General features: G+C 41.4%; 1 protein-coding gene and 1 long non-coding RNA gene across 2 annotated transcripts in view; one reads left to right on the top strand and one right to left on the bottom strand.

Moving 5' to 3' along the window:
* CRIM1 (cysteine rich transmembrane BMP regulator 1) overlaps positions 1 to 19515 on the top strand; it is a 1013901-nt gene that overhangs the window by 678052 nt on the left and 316334 nt on the right. The window contains exon 6 of the mRNA XM_073557600.1: positions 13461 to 13643. Coding sequence (XP_073413701.1) covers positions 13461 to 13643 — 183 coding nt within the window. The remainder of the gene's footprint in view (positions 1 to 13460; positions 13644 to 19515) is intronic.
* On the bottom strand, positions 1406 to 9844 carry LOC141063372 (uncharacterized). The gene is made up of 2 exons (XR_012224862.1): positions 9732 to 9844; positions 1406 to 1729 (listed from the first exon to the last, which is right to left on the bottom strand). It is a non-coding gene; the product is annotated as an uncharacterized lncRNA (long non-coding RNA).

The following is a 19515-nucleotide window of genomic DNA, read 5'->3' as shown; positions in this document are numbered from 1 at the left end:
GGGTGGTTTTTTCTCTCTCAATATGTTTCATATAAATGATATAAAAAGCAATGTGGAATTATAAAATATCATTTGTGCACTTGTAAAATTCTGCTCCTTTCTTACAACTGAAGCCCCCCTCTATGTCTAGATGTACTAATGTGGGATTACTTGTTGACCTCAGTAGGATACAAAGGAGAAGAATGACCGCTCTTTCCTATCAGCATATCCACTATCACTTACCATTTGTCTTCAGTAAGACACAAGTTAAAGAATGTTTTTCTTCATAAGACCAAAAAAATCTCATAAAGTAAAAACATGCACGTTCCACTAAGACACATGGCTTACACCAACTCAGTATCATCAGTTCCTGTTCTACAGACTGACTCCTCCTCTCCGGGATGGACACTTCTCTGGCTTCTCTAGTCTATGGCGAAGTACAGTCTTCTAGGGACTCTTTTTCATAACCAACTTTTAACTGTCCAAGTACAGATCTACATCTGCTATCTACTGGCTAACATGGTACAATGATATACAGCTTTCCTGTACCAAGTACAGACCAGAATATCCAGACCACCTTTAGGTTTTCTGGCCCAAACTGAACAGTCCATTTATGCCTGAGAATGTTGAGTTCCTGTCCAGAAACCAGGGCTGTGGAGTCGGTAAAACAAACCTCCGACACCGACTCCGACTACACCTCCACCAAAATAGGCTACAACTCCGACTCCACTGACCTGCTAGGGATGTGGAGTCGGTAAGCCAAACCTCTGACTCCGACTTCTCAATTTCCATGACTCCGACTCCACCAAAATGGGCTCCAACTCCGACTCTTGACTCCACAGCCATGCCAGAAAACCAAAGGTTGTTCAGACATTTCAGCTTGTACTTGGATCATGAAAATTGGCTGTGTGAAGCCAGCCAACACCAACTATCCTTGGAAGAGAACCTTTCACAAGGGCAAAGTGGGAAGTTTTTAACCTTATATTATTCCTATTGTTCCCTTTCGTTTTCTGTATTTAATTTGTTTAAATCCACTAAATAGTTACAGAAATATGATTCTTTATATTTAGCATTAATTGTTCTGGTCTTTAAAAAGGGGGTGTGGTTTGCATCCTTAAGACACATCTTCAGTAAAAGCCCTCTGAACCAGGCCTCCTTTAAAATCCCATAAATACTAGAAATGATTAAAAAGCCCATAATTTGGTAACTATATGGCTATTCTTAAAAAAATACTCAAGGAAGCAGTAGAAATAAAATAAGAAAAAACTCCTCTTTAATCACCTAAATATAACTACAAATATGATTAATCCTGCTGGTGTCTGTGGACAAAATTTTCCTCAATTTTTTTGCAGTTCTGAAGCTACTGTCCCCCATACACCTGTTCTTAAAAATATGTTGTTTTTTAAAGAGAAATTGAAAATTCCTAGTAGTTTTACGACTTGTGTTTTTATTTTCTTTTGTTTTTTTCCTTATCATTGTGGTCCATATTAAAGATCGGAATCTAAAATGTACCCGGTCTTCAATCCACATCCTCTCCCCTCTCTTTGTTGATCACGATGAACATGTCTTCTTTTCAGCCGTTTGTATTATATATCTATGTAATGGAAAACAACAAAAAAAACATGTCGGTACCAAATTTTAGGCACCAATGGCTACCGGGCTCCTGGGATTTTTCTTGCCCTGCAGTAACATACAAAGAAACTTAGACTTTTTCTTCTTCATTTTGACTATGATGTTAGGACGCGGGGAGCTGAAATAGAAATAAAACGTAATGTTAGCCAGTTGATATTGTGATATTTCTTTCCAATGGAATAAGCTGGAAGATGACAATAAGAAAAATAGAATTATTGTAGAATAAATGTTATCTGTGCAGTGCTCAAGCACATGCTTTCATTGGTGATATAATACGATGCAATGCAAAGCAACTTGGAAAGGCTTCAGAATGGAATGAGGAGTTTCTATTCTCATTAAGTAAGATTTAAGTCTATGCAGAAAGACGGAGGAAATGTTATACTAATCATTTTATGCAGTAAAATGCTATAAAATGTATGGCGGCTCCGCTCTTACTGAGCATCACGTACTCGCATTAACAAGAGATCAGCGTCTGAAATACAGGTCTAAAAGTCGATCTGTGAAGTCTTTAGAAGTCTCATTTGATCTCATTTAAGGGATAATAAATGGACAATCCGCAAATCACTGAATTTAAGAAATAACGACATCTTTGTAATTTTTTCATATAATGCAGCCCCTTACATGCCTTGTAGATGGTCATGGTCATGAGACTCTTGGTAATTGCTGAAACCACAGGGCAGAAGCATTTAGCTCCGGAGTGGGCACACAGATGGTTTGGCGCAATAGAAAGCCTATAGCTTCTTTCTCCCTGTGTGCAGGAACAGTCCCCTTCATCTTTTAGGATTGTTTTACACTTTTCCTTTTTGACTTGTGGTTTTCGCAGACGTTTGGGCCAAATTCATCTAATGAATTTTGTGCAACACCCAAATGGTTTATTTCAGCGGGCAACTGTTTTTAGTGTCTCTTTAGCACAAAAACTGGACCGCTTTGTAAAATATCTAAAAAAAAAAAAAAAGTGACTTTTTAACTGATGTGCATAAAGTTACATTAGGAGAGGGCTAGAATAGAGGTGCGCCAAGTTTAGTGACTTGTATGAATGAATCAGTCTAAAATATCTGGAATAGCGACATTAACTAAATGTACTAATGTACCTATACCCGACATTGCCATTTCTGTGTGTGGTTCCACTATTACTCCCCAGCAACATGCCCGCTGCCTTGGGGTCATACTTGATTCCGAGCTTTCTTTTGCCCCCCACATTCGATCACTGGCTCGCTCTTGTCATCTGCACCTCAAAAACATTTCTAGAATTCGACCTTTTCTTACTTTTGAGTCTGCAAAAACTCTTACTGTTTCTCTTATTCATTCTCGTCTCGACTATTGTAACTCTCTTCTAATCGGTCTCCCTCTTACCAAACTCTCCCCTCTCCAATCTGTCTTGAATGCTGCAGCCAGGATCATATTCCTCACCAATCGTTACACCGATGCCTCTACCTTGTGCCAGTCATTACACTGGCTACCCATCCACTCCAGAATTCAGTATAAACTTATTACCCTCCCCGACAAAGCCCTCCATGGCTCAGCACCACCCTACATCTCCTCCCTTGTTTCAGTATAGCACCCTACCCGTGCCCTCCGTTCTGCTGATGACCTGAGGTTAGCATCCTCAATAATCAGAACCTCCCACTCCCGTCTCCAAGACTTTACACGTGCTGCGCCAATTCTTTAGAATGCACTTCCAAGGTCAATACGATTAGTCGCCAATCCCCACAATTTTAAGCGTGCCCCGAAAACACATTTATTCAGACTGGCCTATCGCCTCTACACATTAACCTAATCTATCCCTGTGTGGCACAGCCAAAAGTTTTACCATAACCAGGTTCCCCGCATCATGTTCCCACATGCTTTATGCATCTATTAGCCCTCTGTGTCTGTACTGTTACACACTTAACATTATGGCTGGTCCATTCAATCAGGGCAACTGTTACCACCCACCTTTCGTGTCTACCTCTTTCCTCATAGACTGTGAGCAGGGACCTCATTCCTCTTGGTATCTGTTATGATCTATGTGATTATTGTTATGCTGTAATGTCTATTGTCTGTACAAATCCCCTCTGAAATGCAAAGTGCTGCGGAATATGTCGGCGCTATAGAAATAAAATTTATTATTATTATTTTTATTATTGACATAAAAATCAGAAAACGAGGAGCTAAACTACAAAAGACAACTTGAAAAACGCACAAATCATTTGATGAATTTTTTCGCAAATCAAAAAGTCACTATTTGAGAGGTATTCATGGCAAAAACACTGGCGAGAATGCAGTGATGAATCAGCTGTTCTGTGACCGGAGGGCTGCTGCAATGAGGTTTAAGGACCCTCGCCTATCTACAGGGCATTAATGAGGGGATGCATTAGAAAAAAATCATACCATGGTTTAGATACTCTTTAAAACTTATGTGGTCTTCAAAGTGCCGGCCATGAGATTCCTACCTTTTGTCTAACTTGCTGTCCACAGTCTGTTGAGTGCATCCCTAGTCCAGCAACAGAAGCCCTCAGAGACATCGGAGGGAGAGTGGGAAGGTCTCCTATCAAACTGCATGCAGCCATAACTGGGACATGGGCTTTCAGTTTGGGGCAGGTATGCAATGTGGAAGTGATGGAATAGAAGTTCCAGCTCCTATAATGGTAGCAGAGTGCTAAAATGGAGGACTCACCCAATGAAAACGAGTGGGGTGGTAAGTTTCAGACCCTAAGATTCACGACAGTTTCTGGACATATTTGACTAGAATCTACAATTAAAGTACTATTCACTTGTGGGGGATGATGGTAACAAATCTATGCTGATCTTTAGATTTAGAATGAAGGAGCGTGTACACATAATGTCCTACTGAAACATGGTAATGCATGACTATATCAGTGATAGAGCCTTGGGTAGTTGGTGGTGTTTGAGGGGTATTTTCTTGGCTAAAGAAAGCTTATTAGTTGTGTTGTACTTGGTTTGTACATTTTATGCTAATGTGGTGTCTGGTTAGGTTAAAGGGTAACTGTACTTTCAAGTAACTTTTCAGAATAAACTGTCCTGTATGAGTACACGAGCAATAATATAAAGGTCATTAAATTTTTTGCCTCTGAAATTTTTAACACTTTTCTGGACTGCATGTTCTATCTCTAATTTGCAATTGACTCTGAGCTGGTGGGAGGAGACAAGCTGCTATGATCGCTCCCGTACACAGCACAGCAGACAGAGAGGGAATCCTGCTCTTCTTTCTTTTATTAGCACACAGAGATGAGTAGCACCGTTCTCTACATTATATCTTTCTATATAACCCGGACATTTGCTGCTAATAACATGGTGTTTTATGTGCATAAAACAATCGTGTTAACAATTTTTTCTGTGTTTCTACACCACTGATCTGCTTGTATGTAGCCGATCAGCGATCCTTAAACAGCTGGGATTGGAAAATGAAGATGGTTCTTTATTATTTTACAATACTATGTACGTTTATATACAATATTTTAAAATACTGTTAAAAAGTGCTATAAAAAGTATAGTTGGGATAAGTCTTTTGGCCATTATTTCATTGTAGATATTGAGGTGGATTTTCCACGCTACATGCTTGATCACGTTCGGCTTTATAATAATGGATTTTACTGTTCCTCTTTAATCTTGTTGGTGTTTATGTGCACTTTGCGTCCTCCTGTGTTTTATTTGTGTTACTTTCTTTAAAGAACATCATACGATAAAACATAAAAAGCCATTTCTAAGGATTTTGTTATGTAAGGCTTTTAAGAGTCGGAACACAATTCTGTGCTGGAAACGCAAGCTTCATTTTACCCCACACTTCACAATGACAATATTATGTTTAAACTAATCAGCTCTGAAATTGATTTATGGTGACAAAATTCACAGATCTGAAGTACTTGAGGAGGTCAGAGGGGCCACGACCCCTAATGAAAGGTAGCTTGTGCTTAAAAAGAGCCTGCCATCTCTCTGGATATATGGTATCTATTGTAGTAAATACATAAATATTTGTGTTCTCCGTAAAATACCAATTTTAGGGAATATTTTCTCGGAATGTTGTGTTATACTGTTTCTCTGTAATTTTTTCCTAGAAATGTATGAGTGACTTGACAGCTCAGTGTAAGGGTACCGTTACACATAACGATGTCCCAGCGATCCCACCCACAATCCGACGTGGATGGGATCGCTGGGACATTGTTAGCTGATCGCTGGTGAGCTGTCACATAGACAGCCCCTCCAGCACGCTGGTTACCAACGTAAACATCTGGTTTCTAAGGGCTGCAGGGCCCTTAGAAACCCGATGTTTACCCTAGATACCAGCGTGCACTGCAGGCAGGGCGGAAGGTGGAGGCAGAGCGGCTCACAAACAGACCGGCGTAGCTCTGCTATCTGCTACTCCGGTCTGACAGACTGGAGTAGCAGATAGCAGAGCTACTCCGATCTGTGCGCCGCTCTGCCTCCACCTCCCGCCCTGCCTGCCTTTACATTGGTAACCAGTGTGCAGCGTCGCTCACTGCTGGCTCCCACTGCCACACGCAGCGATGCGCGATGGCCAGCGGGAGACCAGCGATGAAAAAATGGCCCAGAACGATCCACCACGATCAACGATACCCGGCAGGGGGGCCGATCGCTGCTGGATGTCACACACAGCGATCTCGCTGGAGAGATCGCTGATGTGTCACAAAATCAGTGATCTCGCCAGCGAGATCGCTGTGTGTAAAGGGCCCTTAACCAGTTGGGCGGAGGGGATGGGGGGTCCAGCACTGTCTGACATGGCAGACAGACCACACTGACAAGGGAAGTGGTTACACCCAGTTTGAAATTTATTTATATAATTGTAGGAGGGATTACAGAGGAACGGTACACAACAGAATTCTAAGATGTCTCAAAATAGTTTTTGTAACACCTTAGTGACCTAGCCATATTTTTTAAATCTGATATGTCATTTTATGTGGCAATAACTCTGGAATGCTTCAACATATTCCATTGATTTTGAGATTTTTTTCTGACACATTGTACTTTAGGTTTATGGGAAATTTAGATCAATATGTTTTGTATTAGTTTCTGAAAATATCAGACATTTGACAAGAATTTCAAAACAATAGTAATTTTCAAACTTTGAAAGTGTATACCTATAATCCTGATCATCATGCCACACAAAAAAGTTAAACAATAACATTTAACTTATGTCTGCTTTACATCAATACCATTTCGTGAGGATGTTCGAAGGTTTCAGCAATTTTCCATTTTTTCAAGGAAATTTACAGAACCTATTCAGTTTTGAAGTGACTTTGGGGGGAATTTATATATTGGAAAATCCCTCCCAAAAGTGATACTATTTTAAAAACAGCACCTCTCAATATATTCAAAACCGCTGGCAGGTAGTTTATTAACCCTTCAAGTTCTTTTCAGTTATTAATGCAAAGTGGAAAGACAGGAATGAAAATTTTTAGTTTTTAAAATTAACCCCTTCGCCCTCAGGTCATTTTCTGTTTTTGTTTTCCTTTTTTCCCCCCTTTTCCATGAGCCATAACTTTTTATATTTCCATCAATGTGGCCGTATAAGGGCTTGAATCTGCGATTGTCTGATCTCTTGCACTGTACTTAGCAGTTCCTCAGCGCTGCTGTGTATAGCATAAATCATGGTCTCCTATGAACGCCGGCCACAAACCGGTGTTCACCGGAGTACTGTAATGGCAGGCATGGCGGTCTTCTGCTGTCCCTCCAAGGGTGCTGATGGGCAGCTGGAATGAAGCGCTTCTGGCTGGTTCCTGTTAAATCCCGCTGCCAATCACTGATTTAACTGGTTAATAGCTGCGGACGGAACCACTGCTCCACCCGTACCTGCTTAAGGTACATGACAGCTGATTAAATCAATCATCATGTTCGGGGAAAGATGCGGGCTCCGACTTGTCAGAGACAAGACATAAATATACATCATATTTCGTGAAGGGGCTAAAATGTTGCTAACTTCTGAACAGGTCATTATCGCTGCTGACAGGCGCTAGAGCCATTACTTGGTCTTGGATTGCCTTGAGAACCAAACAATCACAATCTCAGGGTGCCAGTGGGGTTACAGAGGAACCTCCACACTCTGTTAACCATCTAGATGCCATTGACATTATTGACAGCAGCATCTAAGGGGTGAATGGTTGGTGCCAAATCCGATCATGGCTGATGCAGCAGGGTGTCCTCTACAGTGTACAGCTGACAACTTCTGTATTTTCACCCGCTAGGGATTCTATCCTCTTATATCTCATGTCAGTAAAAAGACGTAATTGTGGTTACTGGTTGGTTAAGCAGTGCAGGTATTTACTAACAAGCATGTCAGTAATTGGAGGAGGTCCAGCTAGTCAAGGGTACATTATGATATGTCTCTGGTGTAAAAGAAATAGCCAAACAAGCTTACTTAGCTCTTTCCAAAACTGCAATGGACCTTTGTAACTGTGAGATAACAGGTTGCGGGATGCAGTGACGGTCAGGAGAAAGAGCAAGGGTTAATTTTTTTAAAATTAAACAAGGATATACTCCACGCAGGGAGATGACTTGGTAAATGAGGGGCAAAAACAGGAAATTTAGATGAGAGGAATATACTAATTTGGGGGGGAAACAACGTTGGCAATAACAATATGGTTCTGGAAGGTGTAACTTATCCAGTCAGACGGTCATCAGGCAGTAGAGTTCACGAAGTGAACCATGGTGCCAGCAACGTCCGGTGCGGGGTTTGTCCAGTGTAGTCTTGTAGATAACGATATATGTCCCGGCGGCAGCAGTCTATGATAACTTCCGCGATGTCCTCAGTCCTTCTGTTGATGTGGCAGGTGGGGTACAAGCCACAGCACTGTCTGAGCCCAATGTGGCTCAGCAAATATACACCAGGGAGGCTGGGAACAGTTCACGGTCACCTGCCCAGTTCTCTTAGGTGGCACACGCGCAGCCCTAACGGGCCCGGAGCGTTCGGCACCTCGCTCTGCGGGGACTAACTGGCATGCGTTACACATTTATGCTCACCGTCCCCGCAGATAGCAGCGGGGATGTTCGGGCGGGGGCCTTGTCCCTGTTGTGTGCTGCCTGTTCCCGCCAAGTTCTGCTGCTTCCGCGCACGCTGCGACTTTTTTAGTTGAGCCACACCCCCTGCTGCCGGATGTCCAGATTGGTCCGGTCCCCTCAGCTTTCCCCCGGACAACAGAGGAGACAGCCCCGCCAGTTCCGGACCCGACGCAGAGCAGATACCCCCAGACCGGTCATTCTTCTTACATAACTTTTATTCCTTGTTACCACCCTTATTATCCTTAAAGATGAAGGTTAAGGAGGTGAGGACACAGAAATGATTGTAAATGTCTGAGATGGCAATACCCCTTTTAACTTGGACATCTATGATTTAACTCACTAAACAACCCCCTAGATGAAGAGGGCTGGGAATACAACATACCATGACATAAAAGAGGGGTAAGCTATGGCATTGTAAGCTGACACAATTTGGAAGAATTCTGTAGGGTGTAATTATGTCTCCATGGTTGCCCATAGAGCACACAGCAGGTTTCCTCCCTAATGTGCAATCTTATATGATGAAATGAATGAGGCCATGTAATGACCATAGACCTATGGATGATGGATCTAATGTCATAAAGCTAAAGAAGATGCACAAATCATTGACACAGTGTCTATCGAATGCAGAAAGTTTATTGATTTTGACTTTTCAGCATGATGCACTTTGTCATTAATCCTTTATTGCCATTCCAGATCGCAATAGTACATAAGCTCCGCCTAACCACCAAGCGTTGGATTGAGAGCAGTCTATCGCTGTGTAGCGTGATTTATCAGATTCAGCCAATTGTATGGACTGTGACAAATGACGTCTAGTTTTTTGTAACGCTATTTCAAATTGTTTAAGTACTATTGGCGATTCAAATTGCTTTTGACGTACAAAAGATAGAAGCAAAATAGTAAACTAAAAGAAACACTGCCCGATGTATTGAATGGGCATTGAATGCACTATCTGACCCGCCGCTGAGATACAGCACAGATCTGCCCGGCCGAAAATGATCCTTGTGATAGCAGCATTTATAAAGCTGTCTTTCTGCAGAGATCATACATCTCGATTTAATAGTATAAACACAATATATTTGCTCAGATCCATATAAGAGGACACTAACCTTAACAAGTCAGTCGATGATATGTGGAAAGTGAAGGCCGGTGGGAGGGTAGCAGCAATTTCAACACTCCAGTTTCAATGAACACTCCAAAAGCTTGGTGTGAAATTAGCCAGTTTCACTGTGTTGTACAGAAAGAGATGTAAAATGTGTAGGTTGCTCCTCAGGAAAAACTGCAAAGCATGGATTCTGTGTCTGAGACGCCACCAACCGGTGTTTTAGGCATCTATCACTAGGTTTTTGCAGCAAAATCAGAGGGCATTATAATGTAACGGCAGAGCCCCTGGTTCCAGCGATTTTGATAAAATCATTGTGTTATCAACAGGATATTACCACTAGAGGACTAGTAAATCTGCTGCCATGTAGTCCTCTATAGAGCTATGTATAACCCTGCTCCTACCACTGATTGGCAGTTTTACGCACAGTGTGCCCAGAAATCTAGAGATATACAGAGCTCAGCATTCTGAGAACTGGTAGATCTGCAGCAGAGAAAACAGGGATTTTATCAAAACTGCAGCAAGCGGACCAGTAAGTGATACATCACTGGAATCAGGGTCCCTGCTCCTAGATAATGCTGCTCACAAATGGGGTAGAAAAATCTGTTGAAAAATTCCCTTTAAAAACATTCAATGTTCATTGCCATGTGGCAATTTTCAATGTGACGAAACCGAGATGAACTTGCTGTTGGATCTCTTTTGCCACATACTGATCCTAATTGATATCCATCGAATATTGGACTTACTATTGTTAAAGAGGTTTGCCACTACTCTTGTATTGATGGTCCGTTCATAGGATAGGGCATAAATATCTGATCAGTGGGCGTGCAACACCAAGTACCCTCAGTGATCAGTTGTTTACGGGGCCGGATGGCAGTTCCCGAACACAGCAGTTTCATCAAAACTATAGTGATCATGGCCGGGTTCTGTAGATCCACCTGATATTCACTAGAAAAGAGGGTGAATCTGCAGTTCCTGACTGCACCATTATAGAAAACGCAGGGTTGGTTCCAACAGCATCCAAGTGCTTCCAGCCACAGGAATCTCAAGGATAGTCCATCATTAATAAAGTATTAGCCAACCGGTTTAAGGGAATCTGTTTAGTTCTAAAGTTAAAGTTATCCTTCAACTTTTTAGGCAATGTACATTGACATGTACAAACTAGGATAATTTTGTATGGATTCCATTTTGTGCACCTTGTAGACCATTTCATTAGCCAAATGGCTCCAGTGGCCTTGATATCAATGGTTACGCTAACACACAGATTGCATCTTAAGCACCTTTATGTAATAAAGTTGAGTGCTGTCTACAGACGATCCATTGTCAGGCAGTTTGATCATTTCTCAAAAAAATTCCCTTGCATGTATAATTTAAGGAAGTGCTGTAGGAGCTGAGGTGGCACAGGTAATGGAAAGTGCTGAAATTCTGCCCATTTTAAGCCTTTCACCTCTTAGATGATGATAGATGTTCCACTGAGACTCCGGATAAATCGTAAAGACTTTTTTCGTCCTCTCAGCACAACTTTAACTTAGTTGCAGTCTGGCCATCATAAGATAGATTGCCCCCATATATGTATTAGTCAAGTATAATAGGTGTCACTTGTGAGCTGCTTGCTTCAGGACAGCATGGTAAATAGTATAATAACTCAAGTGACATACACTGACTTTATTGAAGACTTGAGACAAAAAGAGTATTACTATTTCTTTTTTTTTCCAAAGAGCAATGTGCATAAAATATAAAAGTTGTGAGTCTTGCCTTTTTTGTATTTGGTTTTACACTTGAATTGTGAAAAATTTACTTAAAGGTTGAAGTCCAAAGTAAATTTTCTTCTAAATCCCTATCTATTTAGTGCCATAATCTAAACTACTTTCTAATATATTTTTATTAAGTCCCTATCCTTCCCTAACTACACTGTCTAACCACTTTTCTTTCTTGATTTATTAAGACCAGCTTTATGCACACTAGTATTGATGATGGCACTGCTGGAGTGAGATAACGCATTAAGGCGTGCATGACACTCAATGAATTAGGTGCATTTACAACTGGTGTACTCCATCACCAGAAATGTTACTCCAGTCAGGGCTTGTACATCTCCTGCCAATGATAAGCAGACAGCAGCATAGAAGAAAAAGAACACATTTCCACCATAGCCTAGAGTAGATGTCTAAGAGTGTGACACTTATATCTGTTGTGCACAAGTAACTTGTATTCATTTGGCAATGAGAGCAGGTCGTCATCATATGTCTCACACAGGAGCAGTCTGTTCTGGGCTACTCCTGTGTGAGATGTAATTTATCCGCAACGGACAGGCGAAATGAAAACAAAAATTTATTAATTTGTGTGTTCAGTTCTACATGATAAACTTGGAGAAAGGCCCTCTTTAAGCAAAGTGCCTATATAAAGCAGATCAAACAGTGCTTTCATGTATGTTTCAAGTACAAAAACCTAAAGGCATTTAATTGAATGAAGCCAACAAAGTCACTGTGCAAACTGACCTCTATCTAGGCAGTATTTGTCTTTTTCAGACAACTATATCACATATTTGTGTATATCGGATTTTGCAAAGAAAATCTACGCAGAATAAAGGTGCACACCCACAAATAAGGAACAGTAAAAAATGGCTTGATTGAAACTTTGAGTGCCAAACAGTTTAAAAACACAAAAGACACCATTAAGAAAAAGACAATAGGCAGGGTAAGACACAGTAGTCCTAAAAATATCAATATGTACATACCGAATAGATGGTGCATATTTACTAATATTTTTTGTATTCTTATTGATGCTTTTGGAACTATTGTGTCTTACCCTGCCTATTTTCTTTTTCTTAATGGTGTCTTTTGTGTTTTTAATTGTTTTTAAACTATTTTAAAGCCATTTTTTACTGTTCCTTATTTTATTCTGCATAGCTTTTCTTTTCCAAATCTCATAATCTTTTTTGTGCTGTTAGTAGCACCCTATCTCCTAATCTATACTTTTGTGGTGCCCACTATTTCTACTATATTACGGTTTTTGTGTGTATCTGTAAAATATGAACACTGCCAGTATGGAGACCAGACAGTGTCCACAGTGATTCTGTTGACCTCAAACGGCTTCAATTGAATGGCTCGGTCTGGGAATTGTCGGGGTAGGGATATAGTTTTTTGGAAATTGTTCGACATAGAGCAATGTCTAATTGTGAACCTAGCCTTAAAGGGTTTGTCCACTACTAGGACAATCCCTTCTTAACCTAAATGTTATGCCCCGATAACATAGCAAAGCCTATACTCCCATCCCGTGCTGGCGCTGTTCCTACGATGTTGGCACTCTCTCTGCCTGGGGCTGTGATGCCCTGTTTTGACACCTGACGCTGACGTAACTGTCCACACTATCGGACAAACTGAACATGAAGAGGAAGCCAGAGAGCAGCTCATCCTGAACGTCCTCTTCATGTTCAGTTTGTCCAAAGGCGGAGACAGTGACGCCAGCGCTGATTGGGAACTGGGCATCACGTGTCATTCCACCGCATCACAGCCCTGGTACCGCGAGTGCCGACACCACTGGAACGGAGCCGGCATCGGAGGTGAGTATAGGCTTTATTATTTTATCGGGGTCGAACATTTAGTTTAAGAAGCGGTTGTCCTAGTAGTCAACACCCCTGTAATGAGATTCTTTCTGCTTTACCAAATTTATAAGGTCAGGGGTTTCTTTAGTAACTGTCAGAAATGAAAACATTTATTTTGTTATTCTTTCTTTTTAGAGACAAAGCCAGCATGTATATTTAATAATGTGGAGTATTACGATGGAGATATGTTCCGTATGGATGCGTGCCGCTTCTGTCGGTGTCAAGGAGGTGTTTCCATCTGTTTCTCAGCTCAGTGCGGAGAGCTGCACTGTGACCGCTATTATGTGCCAGAAGGGGAGTGCTGCCCAGTTTGTGAAGGTAAGGTCATTTATCAGCATTAGTAAGGACTCATTACCAGGTGATGCAAACAGTGAGATACCTGTTGAGAATCAGCAGGACGTCTGCACCTAGTGTTTGCTGCATAGCTACAAATTGTCAAAAGTTCTGTTTCCCAGAGCAGATTTATTGGTGTGTCCTCAGGACTGTCACACCCTGTACTTGGCAAATATAAAATGTTTTAGACTTCTAGCATTTGAGGCAAATATTACAAACAATTGTTATTCAGCAGAGGAACCCATTTACCCATTCAGGTAGTAATGCTGCAGAAAGCCTCATCACTACCACATCTGCAGAACTATTCAGTGTTTTCTGGAAGCCACATCACAAGCTTTTTTACATGTAATTTTATACATCACAATTTTCCCTCTTTGAAGTAAAAAGGTAACGATTTTACGGAGAAAACAGTCAAGGCATTGGAAAGCACTAGAGCCCAACAGCTATTTTCTGCAGATTCGCGTGAATAAGATACTAGAGTTTATAAACACGTGGACTTACTTGTATTCTGCAGTCCCAAAGGAACTGGATGCTTTGTGTAGCTCGGTACAGGAGAAAATGTACACTGGCAGAAAAAGATGGATCGGACATGATGTATATGGCAAGTTGTGATCAGATAATCTGTGATTACTGAAAGGGTTAATTGGAAGGGGGGCTTTAAGGAGGACCTGTTATCAGAACAAAAGTGGTCAGTTTTGACTCGTAAGCCCCCGTCTCACATAGTGAGATCGCTGAAGCGTCACCAATTTTGTGATGCAACAGCGACCTTTCCAGTGATCTTGCTACATGTGACACGCAGCGGCGACCAGCCCCCCCGCTGGATATCGCTGATCGTGCTTGAATGTGCTGGGCCATTTTTTCATCGTTGGTGTCCCGCTGGCCAGCGCACATCGCTGTGTTTGACCCGACGAGCGAGTTCTGCGTTGGCGACGCAGAATTCAGGGACGCAGGCTGGAATCGTTCAGAAAAGCTGCTGTGTGACAAGGCCCCAATGACCGCCGAGGATCGCTGGATGGTTGCTGCGTCATTGAAGAGATCTGCCTGTTTGGCAGCTTACTAGTGACCATTTAGCGACACACCAGCAATCCTTACCAGGTCGTATCGTTGTCGGGATCACTGGTGCATCGCCAAGTGAAACAGGTCCCTTATTTGATTCCTAATGCTCCGCTGAATAATCATAATCTTTTTTTTTTTTTTTTTTTTTAATCCGTCTTACGGTTCTAGAGATATGGACCTTCTCACACAGTGCACAATTGTATAGCCTGTAACAAGGGGGCGTGGCTCACAAGATAGGTATGCAAAGCAGAAAAATAACACGCCCCAAGAGAATCATGTAAGTCACACCCACTTATGGAGACCATAAAAATTAGTATTAAAAAAAGGCGCATGTCTCTGGAAACAGTAAGGAGGAGTAAAAAAACTACATCACAGGGGAGCAGCAGTGAACAAACAAAAGCAAAAACTGGTCACTTCTTACCTTATGGCTGGTCTTCTTTATAGACCTTTTAGTTTCAGTCAAAAAGTTGCTATATATTTTTTGTAACAATGTTTTGCCGTTTTTAAGTACTCTGCTTGCTGTCAGTCAGTAGAAACTTTGCTTCCAGTAGCTGAAAATATGTTGGTAATTTTACACTGCTGGTAATTACAGGTATTACAGCAAAAAAAATGGTCGCGTGCTGGTGTAGATTCTGCATCATGGAGCATTTGCAGTGTGAAAACTGAGCCTAAATAGTACTGCAACTATGTGTCCATCACAATGAAGGTTCCTTTTAAAGGGAATCTGTCACCCCATTTTTGGCCTATAAGATGCGGCTCTCGCCATCAGGGGCTTATCTACAGCATTCTGTAATGCTGTAGATAAGCCCCCGATGTAACCTGAAAGATAAGAAAAACGAGTTAGATTATACTCACACGGGGGTCCGGTCCGATGGATGTCGCGGTCCGGTTCGGCGCCTCCCATCTTCTAGAGATGACGTCCTCCTTCTTACTTCTGCCGCGGCTCTTGCGCAGGCGTACTATATCTGTCCTGTTGAGGACAGAGTAAAGTACAGCAGTGCGCAGGCGCCGGACTTCTCTGACCTTTCCTGGCGCCTGCGCACTGCAGTACTCTGCTCTGCCCTTAACAGGGCAGATAAAGTATGCCTGCGCAGGAGCCGCGGCAGAAGTAAGAAGGAGGACGTCATCGCTAGAGGATGGAAGGCGCCGGACCGGACCGCGACACCCACCGCCCCCCGGTGAGTATAATCTAACTTGTTTTTCTTATCTTTCAGATTACATCAGGGGGCTTATTTACAGCATTACAGAATGCTGTAGATAAGCCCCTGATGGCGGTGGTCGCAGCTTATGGGCCAAAAATGGGGTGACAGATTCCCTTTAAATGCAAGACGAGATCTTGACAACTGTCGAAGGTGGATACAGAAAGTACATTGAAAATTTTGTATACACGTGTGTTCGGTTTACTTTGCTTTTATGTAGTTTTTGTATATATCTGTAGCGTTTGTTCCAAGTGTTCCACTTCACAAGGGAATGAGATAATCTCCATTCCTCAGTCACCTCCAATATCTTTCTTCAGTCTGCATCGCTGCCTGATAACTTCACTGCTCACTTCCCCCATAAAGCCGGAGATGCTGCACATCTGCCCAAGACATCTGCCTCCAGCATCTGATGGACCTGGTGCCGCTTACTGATCCGTTCATCCATTCACACAGAAAAGTATCAGCCCTAGGCAGGGTCATTACCCCCAGGATGGAGCTGCCACTTGACCATGCACCTTGCTGAGTAGTTTATTTCTGGTTAACATAACAGTTTGTGTCGGTAATAAGACGATTACCAAGAATTAGTGTAACGCTCACATGTGTTTCTTTGGCAAGGTTTATCCACCTCGACAGGAAATAATTTAGAAGTCTAAGACCGGTGTTGCACATCTGGGCTTCACCATACAAGCAACATTATAATGACTGAACGTGGCTGTCATGAATGAAACACATCAGATTATCAACATATTCACGTCTCGGCATTATTATGCAGTGCCATTGTCTTGAAAGTTTGCTCTTGCAAGCCGATTGGCAGTAGCGTCCTTTTTAGAAAGGACCACCATTTTATGTGCACAGAGCGATCATTAGTATGATTGTTCTGTGCCCATAGAATATCATGTTATGGGCAGCACATCACTTGTCTATATAGGACGATGTGTTGCCAGTGATGATTTTTTAAAGGGAATCTGTCACAGATTTTTGCTACCTCACCTGAAATCATAATAATATGGGAAAAGAAACCCTGATTCCAGTGATGTCTCACTTAGGTTACTGGGTGCAGCAGTTGTAACACAATCAGAGCTTTTAGATGTAACGAGTAGCAGAGCTCAGAAAGCTGCACCCGCCCACACCACAGCTTTCAGTGTACATTATATATTCACAGTCAGATGCTGGGGGTGTGGTTGGACCAGGTTTCATGCGATACCAGTCTGGCAGTGAATCTCCTGTTGGTAAAACACTCCTTGTTTTGAAACAACAGCACACAGCCTAATAAGTGATAGATCGCTGAAATCAGTGTCTCAGCCCCTACCTCATGCTGCCCTCAGATTACATAGCAAAAACTTGCTTACTCCTTTTAAGCCTGCTTGAAATCATCACATCTGAAGAGTGAGAGTTTTGCTCATTTGTTGGTTGATTACTGGACTTTTCAGGTGGGCTCATAGTTGGGAAAGAGCGTTCCCCGATTATTGACCTGTCTAAATGGGTATTATGCCAATTAAAAAGTTGTATATCAAATCTCAAAAGATATAGGACTTAGGAAGGTAAAGAGGATATCTTAGGCTGTTTTTTTAGGAACACATTCACTTTTTATTTGGGGGCGTTGTTCATTTTCATCTATTCATTTGCAGAAAAAATAGAGGCTGAAATTATGTCAAATTTAATGGGGAAATATAAAAATTTGTTCTAATAGAGTCGTTGTTTTGCAATTTTTTTGTCATGTCTGTTCATTTTTACCCTTGTCAGCATTTTCTTTAAACCACATCCTGCTCTTGGCATGGTTTTTGATGCATTATGTCATAAGTCTAATTATATAAAATAATAAAATACATTGAAAAAAATACATGAACAAAAGAAAACTCATAAAAAACACGACACACTTTTTAACACAAGCAATTTGGAAATTAGCAATGCTTTCTTAAGGCTAGGGCTACATGGTGACTGGGTGTTGGCTCATTACTGCTACTTCATAGCAGCGCTATACGAGTGAAAGGGGTCACATTGCGACACCTACAAAACAGCGGCAAACAAGTCACAAAAGATCTGGCTCGGTCGGAGTTTTGGCACCTTGCTTGTCGCAGTATTTTAGGTGTTGCACTCTAGACCCATTCACTTGTATAACACTGCAATGCAGTGCTGAGCGACTGTTGTCTCAGTGTGGTCCCGGACTAAAATTTAAGCATTTACATGAATTGTTACACTTTCCGCTGTTGTCAGAAAATTAAACACATGTTGGCACCATCTCCATACATTACAGCTGATTGATGGGAGACCCAACAGCAGGACACCTTGTTAAGGTTTTTTTTTTTTGAGGGGGTGGATCTTTGTAAGAAAAATGGATTGTCAGCTTGTAAATTCATTTACTCTCCTGAGATCAGTGGAATAAGAAGTATTTAAATTGTTCTGTGCTCAGCACTTAAAATAAATGTGTAGTTTAGAAGATCTAAATACATAAACATTGTAAAATGGCAGAATAAAACTCCGCTGCGCTTGTGTACATGTTTTCTTTACAATTAAACATCCACAAATCAGCAGCGAGACATCAGCCTGAGCTTTTTTTCTTTCCTTCTGTTTCATTATCAGTGCAGCAAGGGCATGCATAAATTATTATTGACAGCGATCTTCCATTCCTACAATCAGAACTTGTGAAATTAAGATGTTCCTGTAAGTCTTCATTAAGATTAATGATAGCAGAAGATAGAATTAGTTGGGCAGATAATTGAATTGAAATTGAGTTCTTATATACCGTATACTGAACAGTGCCAATAAGAGGCTGACGAGACAGGGTCCCTGGAAGTTAATCAAAGCTGGTAATTTAGAAGGTTTTTAAACAGTTCTTCCTCTTTGCTAAAACTATTAACTATTTGCCCCTAGTAATGTCTGATTGAACGGAATATGTTGCCCTTATGTAAGCACAGCATGTTTTAATGTCAAGCTTAGGGCTAGTAGGCCAAATGCCCCCCACCCCCCAAATAAGTAAATAAATAAAACTAATGGGGGGAATATGTGTATATATATATATATATATATATATATATATATTCTAGATAAATATAATTACATTGTGCAGTTAATAGCTAGCTGCTAAGAAGGAATCCTGAGAAGAGAACCCTTCTCCACTTTAAAGAGGTCCTATCACCAGGGCAAAAGGGGACAGATTTTGCTGTTACTTTATTCCTGCTGCTCCCCTTGATATGCCATTTTGAGATTTTTCTTAAGCATCCATACAGATCCAGAGATATGAGCCATTATATTTATTGCTAATTTTAATGATTAAGGGGCATTGCTCACAGGGTACTAATACAGGGCAGCCTAAAGACCCCTGGTAAAGACCATAAACATGAGCAGTCAATAAAAAGACCCATATGTTTGAAACCATATAGCAGATTAAAAAGGAAAAAATAGAAGAGCAGAAGGGATAAAATAAGAGCAAAAACTGATCACTTTTGAATTGTTGTCAGGCCCTGTAACAATGAACACAGAGTGAACCCAAATCTTTAAGAAGGTGGGAGGAGGCCCCCATTTACAGCTTTTATAAGGCCCTAAGATAAGTTAGTGTTGCACTAGTTGGACAAAGTTCTCTAGAATTGCACTGTATAGCGCAG

Source organism: Dendrobates tinctorius, unplaced genomic scaffold, assembly GCF_039654945.1.
Source record: "Dendrobates tinctorius isolate UK_male_01 unplaced genomic scaffold, ASM3965494v1 ptg000250l, whole genome shotgun sequence".
In the NCBI taxonomy this organism is placed as follows: Eukaryota; Metazoa; Chordata; class Amphibia; order Anura; family Dendrobatidae; genus Dendrobates; species Dendrobates tinctorius.
The sequence above is the reverse complement of the archived record's forward strand: the minus strand, read 5'-3'. Positions and strand labels throughout refer to the sequence as shown.